The 15,906-nt window shown below is 39.2% G+C and overlaps 1 protein-coding gene and 1 long non-coding RNA gene across 2 annotated transcripts; one reads left to right on the top strand and one right to left on the bottom strand.

The window, feature by feature from the left end:
* Positions 1 to 17: 17 nt before the first annotated feature.
* On the top strand, positions 18 to 8,465 carry rmdn1 (regulator of microtubule dynamics 1). Its single transcript, XM_023265177.3, has 10 exons — positions 18 to 626; positions 1,087 to 1,192; positions 1,848 to 1,932; positions 2,238 to 2,397; positions 2,845 to 2,934; positions 3,024 to 3,079; positions 6,278 to 6,365; positions 6,486 to 6,516; positions 6,646 to 6,779; positions 6,890 to 8,465. The coding sequence occupies exons 1-10, from the start codon at positions 477 to 479 to the stop codon at positions 6,929 to 6,931; spliced, it is 942 nt and encodes a 313-aa protein (XP_023120945.1). The 5' UTR covers positions 18 to 476; the 3' UTR covers positions 6,932 to 8,465.
* On the bottom strand, positions 8,177 to 11,018 carry LOC129348021 (uncharacterized). Its single transcript, XR_008600434.1, has 2 exons — positions 10,471 to 11,018; positions 8,177 to 9,445 (listed from the first exon to the last, which is right to left on the bottom strand). It is a non-coding gene; the product is annotated as an uncharacterized LOC129348021 (long non-coding RNA).
* Positions 11,019 to 15,906: the final 4,888 nt, after the last annotated feature.

The raw sequence follows: 15,906 nt of genomic DNA, 5'->3' as shown, positions 1-15,906 counted from the left end.
CTGTCATATGCTGTGGTTGTTTCTAGTCGACTGCATATAGATTGACGGAACTTTTCGAGGGGCATTCAGGAAACTATTTTTGTTGCAGTAATTTATCATTTAATTTACTACGGCAGCTAAGTTAATTAGCAATAAGACACATGTAAGATATTTATGTAGATGTTATCACAACTATAAGGGCGTCTATTGTGTATTTTCTGCGTTTAAACCAGTTTTTACCCGATAAACAGACTTGTGTTGTCAGTTTCTCATACATGGTTACATCTGTTCTGTCAGCGCTCATGCACTGTTTTTAATATCCCATTTGGAGTTTTAGAAAGGGATTATATGATTTACAACGGAGAAGATCTCTGAATTTAGTAGTTTTTTGTAACCTTTTTGCTCTTGAATGTTTCCGGTTTGTACTTTGTACCACCCCCTGACTCGTAGCAGCACCGCTTCTAATTCCCGATTACTGACTGGACCGTAGACAGTCTATGGTTTGGACTTCTGCTACAATGGCTGGAAGGATTGTTACTCGGTTTGTCAGCAGGACCTTTCTGGAGTTTGCATCTGGTGCGAAAGGAATCCGAGGGACGAAGCGTCACTACTGGACAACTTTAAGAAGGACTGTGCCTGCTCTGACTGTAAATAACAATGGCTTTTTACTGTTATCACTCATCGGACTGTTTTGTAATCCTCTACGAAATTGTTTTATCTGTCAGGAATTGTGAATTGGAAGAGCACAGGGGCCAATTCCAAAACTGATTATATGTAGGTTAAAGGGCAGCAAAGGCGGTAATGCTGTCAGAGCTGCTTACTGCAGCTTCAGGAAACACCACAGAGCTGCCAGGACTCCAGCAGCATGTAATGATGATTCTAAGGAAGACTGTAATTGTATTATATTTTAATCTATCTAAAACATCTCACTGCAAACTCAATAAACAGGACAGAGTGCAGTGACCTGGTGCCTCCATATTGCAGCTCTGCTAGTGTCAGGTTACTCTGGGTCAACTGATTCTAAACAATAGACATTTGTAGTTGTGATTGAAACTCTTCCATACATTTCCATGTGTGGGTTTATGGCATTTCTTCTCTTGTGCACAGAGTGGCCGAGCTGCATTCTTGCTGGGGATTCCTACGCTAACCTGTCTGGGTTATGAGGCTTATCACAGAGTGCAGAGTTCAGCTGTGGTCTACGCTTTAGAAAGAGGTAGACTGTGGCACACAGAAATATACTTTTCTTTTTTCTTTTTTTTTTTTGAAATAGCACATGTATATTTCTGATAAACAATACAAGCAAAAAGAAATCCAGAAGATCCTTATATTTGGTCTTCATGTATATTTCTGTGAGGTCATAACTTTAGTTCTTAATTAGTTGGGTTAATCTCCATAATTAATACAGATCTTAAGTATATTTTTTTAATTAATGAGGCTATTTTTTCATACTTAATAATACTGTTAGCCTTGTGTTTATTACAGTTGGGTAAAGTTGTATTTTATATAATTTTTGTAGGGTTTTATCCTTAATATTTAAATTATTACACCATAAATGTCACTGCAGGGTCTTAATCTCAATATTTCAGGTTGTTAAGTTAATTTGTTTTCTTTGTTTTAAAGCACGTTGGCTCAACAGTTGTTTCTTTAAGTTTGCATTTTCCATACCAGTCACTTTACACAGACTTTTAAAATAAAAATTGGGTTTTATGTGTAGAATACAACAATTCTAATCCACATGATCATTAACAAACGTGTGTTTGAGTATGAGTTTGCATAAATAAGAATAGAGGCAGAGCCTAGCTTTAATCGAGTGAATCATGAGTTGAGACAGGTTTGTGATGAATTTGCGGTGCTTTGTGTCTGTGCAGTGGAGCTCTTGGAGCAGGCAGATTACCTGTACAGCTGTGCAGAAACCGAGAAACTCTACCAGCTGCTGCTGCAGTACAAGGACAGGTGAGGAGAGAATATTGTTCTCACCTTTCAGATTTGTATCTATTTCTACATCCGTTTTCCTGAACAGCAACCTGAATTGACCCTGTTTTGCTGCAGTGTTTTATCTTGGTTTTATCATCACTTTGTTGTTCTTGGATTGAACCAGAAGGGGGAAACAAAGTCAAACATTTCAACACATGCTAGGCCAAAGTTGGGATTTTCTCCCATTAAAACTGAATTTCTAATAACAGAGATGGATAGAAATGACTAATGGATCTGTTTGATATGTCAGTATGAGCTTATGTGAAGTGTGTGTTTCCATGCAGCGATGATGCAGAGTTCCTATGGAGGCTTGCCCGGGCCTCTCGCGACTTGTCTCTCCTGCCCAACATAGATGGCGAGCGGAAGAAGCAGCTGACGTTTGAGGCCTTTGAATATGCAAAGAAGTCTCTGGAGAAGGATGAGATGTGTTTCGCAGCACACAAAGTAAGACGATGGTTTCACCACTGATTCCCCTCCGTCTTGTTTACTGTTATTATTATGATTATTATTATCATCATGTTTACTACAAAATCACAGTTGTGGTTGTGACATTTTTAGTACATTTCATTCAACTGTACTACACAATAAACAAAATTAGAGATGAATTGGACTGGTGTCTTTTTTAAAATTATTATTACTGCTGATTTCACAATAATATTGTAATTATGAATTCTCTCTGGCATGATAATCCTTGAAGAAAAATGAGATTTTATGGCAGCTCTGTTTATGGTCATGATGTTTTTTTGATGATTCATAATGAGTACCAGTGCACACTAAAGTAAAATAAGCTGTCTTTTGCCTGCATGGTTACTTGCACAATGTTGTGGATACATAACAAAGACACTGATGTGAGATTTAACTATGCTCTATGTTCTTCCTGTCCTAACTCAGTGGTACGCCATATGTCTCAGTGATGTTGGTGATTACGAGGGAGTCAAGGTTAAAATTGGAAATTCATACATCATCAGGGAGCATCTAGAGGTGAGAGAACATTTTGACTAATATCCTGTAATCATCCTGTCACATTTAACTATATTCTGAAATAAATGAAATGTGTTGTTTTTTCCCAGAAAGCCATCAAACTCAATCCCAAAGATGCCACATCTTTACACATCTTGGGTTACTGGTGAGTGTTTTTTTTCCACTGCAAGTTAAAAGTTCAGTGAGAAAGCTCTAAGCTACACACTTAGAGTTAACCAAGTCTGGTTTAGATTTGACAGCATTTGTCTGTGTTGATGCATTTCTCCACAAGGAAGTTGGAAACCAATAACAGCACTTCTGGGAAATTTCTTAGTTCCCATTGTGGCTATTTGTCAAAAATCTAATTCCAGCTCATAATCACAGAGCCACTGATGCAACATGTCCACGTATTGCACAAAAGCAAAAGAAGTCCATTGTCCGAACTAGGCCTTGTGCCTTTTTGTTGGTTTATTTGTTTGGATGCAAGCAAGCAAACAAAAGTACAATGAATCACAGTTTCTGTCACTGCTCTTGCTCTGGTTAAAAAAGACAAAAAAACCCCAAAAAACATAAGCCCTCCCTGGTGCATGCTGGTCCTTTACCTGCCTACTTACGTGTACACCGTAAAGCTCTCTGTTATGCCCCGTCTAGTGGTGGCTTAGACATAAAATGAACTATTCCCCATCTTCACAAAAACACTGAAAGAATGCAAATATTTAGAGGAGTGAGTCATGTCTTAACTTTAGACATTTTTTAACTTTTTGTAACCAAGATAGTCTAACTGAAAGTAAACCAAATTACAAAAGCTCGCCTTCTTCACTGCTAAACATAAGAAAGTGGTTAAACACAGATTGCTGTCCACTCCTACGAACAAAATCCACCATTTGACAGAATTAAATGCACAGATTCAGTATACCGGTGTGACCAGTTGGGAGGTGATGCAGATGGGCAGATTAGATGTGAGCATTCTTGGCTTTTTATCTTTTCAGCCTCACCAGTCAGGGGCCAATCACCTGCAAGCTGGCAGCTTGTTAACCAATCACAAGCTGGCAACGGCACACTGCAGTTTACAGACTGAATGAAAACAGAATAGGATTGCAGTATCACATGCTCATAGGGCTGTCCTGCAGTTACAAAATCAATTCAGCAAACAGTAATCAGAACACACAAAACAAACATAGATGCAATAAACAAAAGACAATTCAAATAACCTTGTCATGTGCACAAACATCCAAAGTAACTAAACACCCAAACAAATTGTCAAAATGAATCAACAGACTAATGAGTAGCTCCTAGCTCTTGTCAAGATGAATAATTGAAACCCATTTCTGCTCTGCCAGCCAGTCTCAGTGCACTTTGATTTGCAAACATCAGACGAAGTTATGCCAAGATAAGTGTTCTTTCGGATGAAGACACTAACCTCATTACTGTTTGTCCTGTTCTAGTTTGGCCTTTTGTTGTATAAAAGCAAACATCAGAATGAAATAGAAGAATACATGTACTACTGACTGACAAAATGTATTGAGATAAACTATGACACATTTCTGAATTAAAAATAAGAATAAGCGAGCTAAAATAAGACTAGAATAGAAAAGTAAGAAGTAATACTGGCAATTATTCATAGGTAATAAAATAATATTGCACATGGTAATGAAATACTACACACAATCCTGAACCTGATACTCAGTGAGAAGCATCATCCATAATACTGAGCTCCTCTCAGATTAACGAGGTCAAATTGGCTGCTTTCCTGGGTGATGCCCAGACTTCTGCTTAATGTGTGTCCCTAATGTTCAAACAATCTAATTCCAATGGGCAGAAGCTGTTCAGTGTCTGAGATTTATCTTAGCTGTGCACAACTTAGAGAAAGACATGAAATGTAGAGCTAATACAGTTTCATATTTATTTGTCATACCATCATTATAATAAACAACATTATTGCAGTTTTTCCTCGAATCATGCAGGCCTACTAGCAGCTGTGTAACCCCAACATGCTGATGTTTACAAGTTAGAATGTTTACCATTTTCAACATATTGCCACCATTTTTCTAACTAGCACTTAACACTAAGCTCAGCAGTCAATAGGGTTCATCTTCTTAGTACCCAAACACTTCTTGGGAGATTTCAGGACAATCCATCTAGTAGTTGCTGAGATATTTACTCCACCAAGGAACGGGGCAAAGCTATGTGATGATTGGCGGATGTGAATGAGTCTGTCTGTCTGTCTGCCTGTCTGTCTGTCCGTCTGTGCACAACATTACTCAAAAATGGACCAACAGATTTGGATAAAATTTTCAGGGAAGGTCAGAAATGACACAAGAACCAACTGATTAGATTTTGGCAGTGATACGGCTTATAGTCTAGATCCATGGATTTGTGAAGGATTTCCGTACCATTGCGAGATAGTGGCACGGCGTCACTGTAACTATGAGTGTAACTAAGTGAACGTGAAGTCAGCTGTCTGCGGACAATCACATGATGGCGATCCTACTACAAATCCACCACTGTGGACTTATGTTGTGGTTTCTCTGATGTCCGTGATGTGCAGGTGAAGAAGAAATGTCCGTTGACACTGACTTTCTCAATAAGTTTTTATTATAAGAAAGAACAGCATCGATCAGAGAGACTGCCTGGAAGGATTCAGCCGAATGATCCTCCCCAAACGATAACCGAAGGTCTCTTTTATATGCTTTGGACAAGTATGAGGTCACAACATATATTTCCTAATTAGAGGATGTCTGATCATAGAACAAGACCCTACTGATCAACCCACTATCATTAAGGCACCCACAGAGCCATTAGGGCCCTGGAGATCAATTATCATTACCTCAACATAATGACTCCCAATCTAATCACAGCAATGACTTCCTTCAGCAGAAGAACACATTCTATTCTGACAAGCAACATATATTTCAGATCAGATACTACACTTATCAGAAATGATACAAGGAACAGCTAATTAAATTGTCGGGGTGTTTCTGAGTCCCATCAATTCCCGTCGCCCGCTACATATATAGGTCATGAGATTCAGTATCCGTACATAGCGTACACATGCCTAACACACGCCTGTGCTCAGCGCTAGGTCATTTTGTTTATGGATACACCTATAATAAATGGCCATATTCTATGTTGCCGGGATTTCTGGTCATCAATAGCTAATAAAAAGATGCTGCATTTCTGACAATGCCATACAGGGAAATGAACAGCCTTGGCGGAGTACTGCTCTCTGAGTGCTTTTCTTGTTCACTCTGTGATGGACCAACCAGCACACTGCTATCCAAAGCAAGCAGGGCTAAAAAAACAGGCACACTGCAGTTGTGGGTTTGTATTTTTAGTTCAAGTTATTGTCTCCTCTCCCTTCCAGGTGCTTTGCTTTTGCTGAGCTTCCGTGGTATCAGCGCAAGGTTGCAGCTGTAATTTTTGCTTCACCGCCTACATCCACATATGAGGAGGTAAGAACTGCTCTGTCTGTCTTTGTCTTCATACCGATGGCGCAATAACTGATTTGTTTGGTGGTTTGACTTGGAGAGAGAGTCATTTTTGAATCAGTGATCATTTTCTGGCTCTTTCAGGCTTTGGACTTCTTTCTAAAAGCTGAGGAAGGTAAAACACTGCATACTAATAAAGTCACTGAGGCACCTACTGAACAATTCAGAGCTGCTGGCTCTGGATCAAATCCTTTGCAGTTGAAAACAGCTAAAACACTTTTCTGTCCATTTGAATTTTTCTCAGTTGATCCAAACTTCTACAGCAAGAATTTGCTAATGCTTGGGAAGACATACCTCGGCATGAAAGACAAGGAGAAAGCACTGCTGTGGCTAACCAAAGCTAAAGAGTACCCCGCTCACACACTGGAAGACAAAGAGGTACAGACACAAAGACTACCAGCTTTTTAAATGTAATATATTTAACTGTACACTGATGTTAATTATGCTGCATTAATAGTAATCATAATTTTTTGTTTGCTCCTCTGCAGGTGCATAAAGAAGCTGTGGACCTCTTGAAGAAGCTTGGATAAAGCTCCCATTCCCACTGAGAGGAACATGATGCCTTTTAGGACTTACAGACTGTTAACTGCTGTTAACACATTGTTTTTTTTTTGTTAAGATTTTATCATTAATTATTAAGAATACAGTTAAATGGTCAGTGGCTTTGCACACAAACATCGCTCATGCCTTCAAGAGATAATAAAACAATGTCTAATCATCAAGTTTAAAGTTAGTGTGCAACTTTTTATATTAGAGAGGTAAATATTATTATTGTATTACAATATTTGGACACTGACCTTTGTTCACCACCACAATGGATTTGAACTGAAGCAATGAAGATGTGACTGAAATGCAAACCTTCAGCTTTATTTAATTGCTGCCATTTGTTGCAAAAGTGTTGTGGACATCTTACACATGAGCAGAAAGGCCCAATTAGACTTTGCTGGAGAACTTTTAATGAGATGAAACCCTTATGCAGAGTTTTCCCATCAGGTTCTGGGGTGGTCTGATTATTTACAGACATTGTTCTAGATCAAAAATATCAACAACACTTCAACTCCACAATCCTGCATTTGTGCTTTTGCAGATTGTACATTTTTAACTGTAAAACTTGAATAAAACTACACCATTTCTCAGAGCCAGAAACTATGGAAGGAGAAAGGATCCTGAGTTTTTTTAAACTTCACAAAAGTCCCTGAACCAAATCTATGTGATGTGCAGTTTCATCAGGATTCACCAAATCTAAGCATCAATTCATTATTTTCAGTAATTTCAGTAAAATCATTTTATTCAACCAACAGTCATGTGACAAACATTCAGTAAATATTTGGCTGAACTGAGAAAGAAAATGGAATGAAAGGCCACAATGAGGAAGATGACGTTAAAACACCTGAGTTATGGCTTCACACGCACACTCAGAGAAACAAACGCAGGAATAAAATCTATATAGTTTTTTTTTTTTTATTTTAATATTTTTTGGGGGGGGAGGGGTTGGGGGACAATTTAGAGTATCCAATTCAAGAGACTGGAGCATGTTTTTGTGAGGCAGCAGTACTAACCGCTGCACCTCCGTGCTCCATTTAAAGAAAGAGGGGGAAAACGTAGAGAGAGGAAATAAAGAGGTTTATTGATATAGCCCTTCATCAAATAGTCTCAGTTGAAGCTTCTAAAAAGCAGCTCAAAGCTTGTCTATTTAAACTAGCCTTTGCCTGACCTACTATGATGTAGGTTTTCAATCTGTATATTCTTCTTTTATGTTCTTATTTTCATGACAGTTTGTCTGTTTTTTTTACTTTACTGTATGAATCTACTGTGACGACCCTCCACCTGGACAGGTGTTCCTGTCTGGTCTTTCTGGAACTGAGGGTCGTCAGCTGATGAGCCACAACTGTGATGATCAAGTGGCTCAGCTCTCTTTAATCCCTCTCACTCCTACTCCAGGTCTCTCTCTGACAGGAGCTGCTGCCTGCGGGAGCTCCAGTTGCATGGTTTTGGGTTTTGTTTGCTGCCTCTAATTCACGGGGTTGGTTATTTGCGTTGCAATAAATCCATTTTTAGTCACCGCACAGTTTTTGTCTCCATTTTTGTTACAGTTTTGAGCCAAGCTGTAACATTGCTGTTCTGTTGTGATTGTGCTGTGAAAAGGGCTACATAAGCAAACCTCACTTTACTTTCTTATTGAGAAAAGGGTATGAAGATGAGGGCAATAGAGAAGGGTGGGGGAGATGATAGGATGGGGGTAGGAATGATAGTGGGGGAGGTGAAGTAGGGGTAATTGATTGACTAATATATGTAGGTGTGGATGGCTCGTGTAATTTTCCTGATAATGAGTCTGAACCAGCTGACATTCTCCTTCTTTTTCTCAGGTGAAATGCTGGACTCCAATCGGTGCTGCAATGACGAAGCATCCAGAGAATGTTGGACATAGGGCTTCATCCTCTGTGTGACTTCGGTCATTGGAGTGTACATCTTTGTGCCATGACGTGGCAGGCATGGATGGACCTGGACTTTGGTCAAGAGAGCATACACCTTCTTCCAATGATGTACCGGACAGGGATGGACCCAGCCTTTGGTTACTGAAGTCCATGCTTTTCCACAACATCGCAGACATAGATGGAGCCAGACGTTGGTTGTTAAAGTCTAAGCTTTTCCATGACGTACCAGACATCGATGGGACCAGGTGTTGGCTGTTGAAGGGTACACCTTCCTGCCATGATGTAGCGGACATAGATGGCCCTAGACTTCGGTCATTACAGTGTACATCTTCTTCCCATGCCATAGCAGACATAGACAGAACCAGAATTTGGTTATTAAAGTCTATACGTTCCTGTCATGACATACAAGACAGGGATCGATCCGGACTTTAGTTGTTGAAATTCATGCTTTTCCATGATGGTGCTGACATGGGCAGAACCCGGTGTTGGCCATTGAAGTTTACACCTTCCTGCCATGATGTAGCCAACAAGAACGAATCCAGATTTTGGTTGTGGGAGACAGGATTTTCACATGCCCACCTGCTGACAGATCAACCAGCTGGTCTGGACCTGAGAACAGTGAAAATTAATCGAACTTTATGTTTTTATACTGAATGTATCATCTGGGTCTGATTGGGTTCTTAACCTGTCAAACCATAATACAAGCACACATTTTTGCTAGAAGTTTTGTGGCATGTCTATCATTGTTGTCCATCTTCCTGTCTTGTACTGTTCTTAAGTATTTGTGTTAAACGTTGTCCTCACAGTAGAAAGTACAATATTTTCTTCTGAAATATAGGAAAGCTGAAGTATAAAGCAGCATAAAATATAAAGAGTATGTCCAAACGGTTCTTAAATAGTCTTTGAGTAAATGTACTTTTCACCACTGTGGGAGTATTTACGCACAAATAACTGTCTATTTTCATCACTAGGTGGCGCCTTTGTTGCATGGTTGGTAGTTTAAAGTGAAGTTGTATTGAGGAGACATTCCCTCCTAACAGTCTTATACAGTATTTGTAATCAGTATGTTGGAGTATTCTTACTTGTTATTTATCTTTGTATCTTTCTATTCCAGAATGTTCAGGAATGTTTTGTGAAAACTCTCCAAAGCATCGATATTGCTGCACCAAACTAGTGCCCCACTTGTCCACTATTGTAAATATTCTTGTCCTTTTACAGTAGTTAGTATGGAAATGAATTTAATTTAGAGGGTTTGTAGTGATGGAAGAAGTAGAAATACAAGTACAACTAATGCATTTAAATGGATAACTAAGCGAAAGCACCTGAAGAATTTGGACCAAAATATATTTAAAATAGCAAATGTAAAAGTACCCATCACGCAGAACGGCTTATTTCAGAATAGTGTAGTCAGTTACTGGATTATAATTGTTTCTGCATTAAAGTATTCATCACTTTAAAGTGGAGCTGATAAAGATCATTTAATTATTTTGTTCAGTTTAACTGTTCTGTAGCTTGTTCATTTCCCCTCAGGGCTCAACAAAGTTTTATCTTCATCTGTAGTCAGACATCATAATTTGTTGATTCTATACACTGAAAAAGAAATATTAGACATTTGACTTACTATTTTAACTTACATTGCTGAAGACACCACAGTGGTTGGACTCATTCGGGGGAACGAGGAATCAGTGTACAGGGATGAAGTTAAAGGCTTCAGCTCCATCCCGGCTGTGGCTCACCATCCATGAGACAGAAAGTTCTCAAATCTTCTGAGTTTGTGGGAGGATTGCAGAAAACTCCTGTGTTTCTCTTTCTATCGCTGCTCTTCTCCAAATCCAAAAGGCTCCAACTCAAAAACCTGACCTGTGAGGGTCACAGTGAAATCACATTTAAGCTTTAAGTAAACCTGTGAACATTACTGACCTCGCATTAAAGCTTAAACAAAAGCAGCTGAATGTTCCTCTGTAATACAGTTGTACAACTACTAAAAAAAAAAAATAACAAAAACAGTTTCTTCCATGAAAAATGAAAACTAAATCCATTAGGTTCATGGAGCTAATGCATAAAGCAGGAGCATGTAAGGCATTAATATTAGCTCATTAACAGCTTTTACCAACATAACAGTCAAGTTACACAGAATATAGAACAGTCTAACAAAGACTCCAATATAAGGAACATGTTTGTCTTGTATTTTTCACAACTTAGACCAGTCTGTTAGACAGCTAACACAATTAGCACGAGTGAACCTTGATTAGCCGTTGGGCTAACGTTGTTAGCTCGCTAATGTACTTAGCACAAGTCAACTGGTAAACAAGACCACAGTTCAGCATAACGGCTAGCTGCCTCAATGCTAGGAGTTAACTCACCAGCGCAATGTGTCACCTATTAGCGGAGAAAACAGCGTCAAGTCTCTCTAGACTCAGGTGGAAAACAACAGGTGTTAACCAGAGCAGAGACAGAAACGGTCCGAGGCGGGCCAAACAGCCTGACTGGTTACAGTGAAGTAAAACCACTTTAACCTCTGGCTGCTCATCAAAGCCGTAAAACAATAATTATTATGCGATTGTCAATGAACATCTTATCAGCTTTGAACTTGTTTAATGTGTTGACTGGAGGAAGTCCAGTCCTGAGTTTGATACAGCTTGGATGAGTTCGATTTTAGCTCAAGCTTCAGGCGTTTGGCTACTTGTGGGCGGTGTGGTTGCCTAGCAACCACATAAAGAGTCGCTAGGCAACGCCTGACGGGCTAATGCATGACATCGTCGAACGAGACATTATGACCTATCAAGGAGCTCATGTTATGACATCACTGATGATGCAATTGACAAGTATAAAAGTTTAGAAACAGAGTAGCATTCAGTCAGTAAGACAGACCAGAACAGGAAGCAACTGAACAGTTATCGGAACAGCAAGCATCAACCAGATTAGATAAACGTCTAACTCATCGGCAAAAGCAGCTTTTACATTGAAAGTCTCAGTCATCAGTAAGCTTTGCAAATATCACAAGATGACTAACCTCGGGATTACCGAAGGATGCAAACTTGGCAGTTGCCACACTGTCGAAGACATACTTGGTGAGGGCGGCTTTGGCCTCGTAGCCAAATGCCGCAATACTCAGACCAAGAAAACAGTAGCGGTGAAGGTGAATAAGGGCGAGGAAGGCGTTTTCCAGCAGGCAATCGAAGAAATTGCCATCCTGAAGCAGCTACGGCGTCTGAACCCAGACACATGCAACATTGTGCAGTGGGATGGCTTTTTCTTTGACAAAGAGAGGATCTGCCTTACATTCGAACTCCTCGACCAAAGCCTTCACCAATACTTACAAGAGCAAAACCAATACGGTCTGCCTATGGGAGAACTCAGATCTGTATTGCATCAGTTGGCCACAGCTCTCTCTTACGTGCACTCCATCAATATTATTCACGCAGATCTCAAGCCTGTGAATATAATGGTTGTGGACCGTCATCAACATCCGGTCAGAGTAAAGGTTATTGACTTCGGTCTGGCCTGTCCAGTGTCAGAGGCACAACAGGGTATGCGTTTGGGGACCCTCTGGTATCGAGCACCAGAGATGTCCCTGGGAGTACCACTGAGCCAGGCCTTTGATATGTGGGCTTTAGGCCTGGTCATGGCAGAGCTGGCAATGGGGTGCCAGCTCTACCCAGGAAGAACAGATTACGATGTCCTCCGATTCATCGTCGAAACTCAAGGTCAGCCGTCTGACGACGTCCTGGACCATGGCTTGTACACCCCAAAGTTTTTCATCAAGCAGAACAACGGTGCAACACGCTGGAGATTTAAGTCTCCACAGGATATGTATTCTGAGACCGGATTCTCTGCATCTGAGACCAGGAAAATCAAACTCAGTTCTCTTGATGAAATCGAGAAACACATGGAACAGCACCCAGACCGGTTCATGTTTGTCAGCCTGCTTAAAGATATGCTGCACCTTGATCCAAGGAGAAGAATCACAGCTCGGGAGGTTCTGGAACACCCTTTCTTTGCTACTGGCCGTCCTCAGAGCTCCACAGACAACACTGGGACAGAGTCAATACGCATGCAGCATCCAGTAAGACGTCCGATTCTATCACGGCCTGCTACACGATGGATGGATGCTGATGTATCAATGGCATCGGTTGATGGATCATCGGTTGCCCAGAGTCTGGCTCCACCTATGTCTGCCACGTCATGGAGGGGCTTGGGCTTGGGCAGCCAACGTCGGGCTACATCTGTGTCTGCGGCATCGTGGTGGAACAGCATTGACTTCAACAACAAAGGTCCAGGTCCATCCCTGTCACGGCAACAAACTATAGATTTTGAAGGCCCAAGTCTGGATCCATCTGTGTCTGCTGCGACATGGGAGGAGGATGTGGACTGTAATGACCGACGTCTCACAGACGATGAAGCCTTCTGTCCAACATCTTCAGTGGATGCTTCATCATTGCAGCACCAATTAGAGTCCAGCATTTCAACTAAGACAAACAAGGAGAATGTCAGCTGGTTCAGACTCATGCTCAGAAGGATTACACGAGTCTTCCACACCTACATATATTAGTCAATCAGTTACCCCGACTTCACCTCCCCCACTGTAATTCCTGCCCCCATCCTACTCTATCTCCCTCATCTTCATCCCCTTTTCTCAATTAGAAAGTAAGTAAGGTTTATTTATATAGCCCTTTTTATAGCACAGTAAAAACATAACAGTAGATTAAAAAAAAAAATTTAAAAAAAGAGAAACTGTCATAGAAACTGAGAACATGAAAGAACAGACAGATTTATGGACACTGTGCTTCTGTTAAAAAAAAAAAACAAAAAAAAACAGACAAATAGTCCTATTAAAAAAAGAACATAAAAGAAGAATATACAGATTGAAAACCTACATCATAGTAGGTCAGGCAAAGGCTAGTTTAAATAGACAAGCTTTGAGCTGCTTTTTAGAAGCTTCAACTGAGACTATTTGATGAAGGGCTATATCAATAAACCTCTTTATTTCCTCTCTCTACGTTTTCCCCCTCTTTCTTTAAATGGAGCACGTAGGTGCAGCGGTTAGTACTGCTGCCTCACAAAAACATGCTCCAGTCTCTTGAATTGGATACTCTAAATTGTCCCCCAACCCCTCCCCCCCAAAAAAATATTAAAATAAAAAAAAAAAACTATATAGATTTTATTCCTGCGTTTGTTTCTCTGAGTGTGCGTGTGAAGCCACAACTCAGGTGTTTTAACGTCATCTTCCTCATTGTGGCCTTTCATTCCATTTTCTTTCTCAGTTCAGCCAAATATTTACTGAATGTTTGTCACACGACTGTTGGTTGAATAAAATGATTTTACTGAAATTACTGAAAATACTGAATTGATGCTTAGATTTGGTGAATTGTCCTGATGAAACTGCACATCACATAGATTTGGTTCAGGGACATTTGTGAAGTTAAAAAAAAAAAACTTTATGATCCTTTCTGTTTTTACAGTTTCTGGCTCTAATAAATGGTATATATTTTTTTACAGTTAAAAATGTTTCACAGTATATTCCTCTAAATAGCAAACGATAATAGGAAATATATGCTCACTACTGTAGTTCTTTTGGACTGTAAATCCACTATAAACTACCAAAGGTATGGCAGATTTCTTTTTCAATTTTTCAAAACTGTCTTATAGCTCTGGGGGCAAACTGGCAAATAAGAAAAATGGCATCAAGACAACAAAAGTGTCTCTGACTAAAAATAAGAGTTAACTGTTAAATTGTGAGATTGTGTTTTTCTACAGATTTCCTGTTTTTTAGTTTGAGATTTTACTTCTTCCAGTGTCAAAATGTCAGCTTTATTGTGACACAGAAAAAGACCTTTCATGTTATAATTTGTGGTGAATGATCATCTATCCTACATGTGATATGATGCTTGAAACGTTACCCAAAATGCACTTTTTAAAGTTTCAAAAAAGCATTAAACTAGTGCAGTTTTCTACTGAAAATATAATAAATCCCATGATATTGACACTCCAATCTGGTTAGAGAAAACATCTTGTTTTGCTTTAGATTGTGACATGTGGGGTGTAATCTTTATTTATTGGTATATTTATTAAAGTAAAATACTAATGCCATATTTTGTGATCACATCTGAGAGATACGACTGGAAATATTGTCCTGATGGCAGATGATCTAATTAGAGGATATGCTGGTAGTTTTTCATTCTGCTTTTTAATTTATTACAACTCAGATCATTTGTTCAGTACAAACCTTTGGACACTAATTCCTTATTTTGTATGTATTCATAGTTATTTTGATAATTGTTTGGTTTTTGCAAGTTAACAGTGTTTGTATTTCATGTAATTGGACACCATAGATGTCTCGTATCTTTAGAATATTCGTGTTTTTCCCTGTGAAGTCAACATGATGTTTCATTAGACCAAACTGTTTTTAATGCTTTGGCTTTTGTACTACAAATTACATGAACTTAACATCAGAAATAGGTTTGATTTGTTTTCTCAATTCACAGATAATATGTCAGTGTAATACAAGTTGGTTAATTTAGCTGACCTTAACATTTTTAATTTTATAATAGTAAAATGCAAATGTTCTTTTTCAGTGTATAGAATCAACAAATTATGATGTCTGACTACAGATGAAGATAAAACTTTGTTGAGCCCTGAGGGGAAATCAACAAGCTACAGAACAGTTAAACTGAACAAAATAATTAAATGATCTTTATCAGCTCCACTTTAAAGTGATGAATACTTTAATGCAGAAACAATTATAATTCAATAGTATGGCTACATTTTTCTAAAATAAGCCGTTCTGCATGATGGGTACTTTACATTTGCTATTTTAAATATATTTTGGTCCAAATTCTTCTAGTGCTTTCGCTTAGTTATCCATTTAAATGCATTAGTTGTACTTGTATTTCTACTTCTTCCATCACTACAAACCCTCTAAATTAAATTCATTTCCATACTAACTACTGTAAAAGGACAAGAATATTTACAATAGTGGACAAGTGGGGCACTAGTTTGGTGCAGCAACATCGATGCTTTGGAGAGTTTTCACAAAACATTCCTGAACATTCTGGAATAGAAAGATACAA

The sequence above is a fragment of the Amphiprion ocellaris genome, chromosome 22 (assembly GCF_022539595.1).
Source record: "Amphiprion ocellaris isolate individual 3 ecotype Okinawa chromosome 22, ASM2253959v1, whole genome shotgun sequence".
Classification (NCBI taxonomy): domain Eukaryota; kingdom Metazoa; phylum Chordata; class Actinopteri; family Pomacentridae; genus Amphiprion; species Amphiprion ocellaris.
Note: the sequence above shows the minus strand (reverse complement) of the source record. Positions and strands in the feature narration are given on the sequence as shown.

Bases quoted from the DNA above. Each gene is read 5' to 3' on its own strand.
- rmdn1 (XM_023265177.3), top strand. From the start codon at position 477: ATGGTTTGGACTTCTGCTACAATGGCTGGAAGGATTGTTACTCGGTTT. The intron at 2,398-2,844 runs GTAAGACGATGG...GTCCTAACTCAG, and splicing joins TGTGTTTCGCAGCACACAAA to TGGTACGCCATATGTCTCAG. The intron at 6,366-6,485 runs GTAAGAACTGCT...TGGCTCTTTCAG, and splicing joins CTACATCCACATATGAGGAG to GCTTTGGACTTCTTTCTAAA.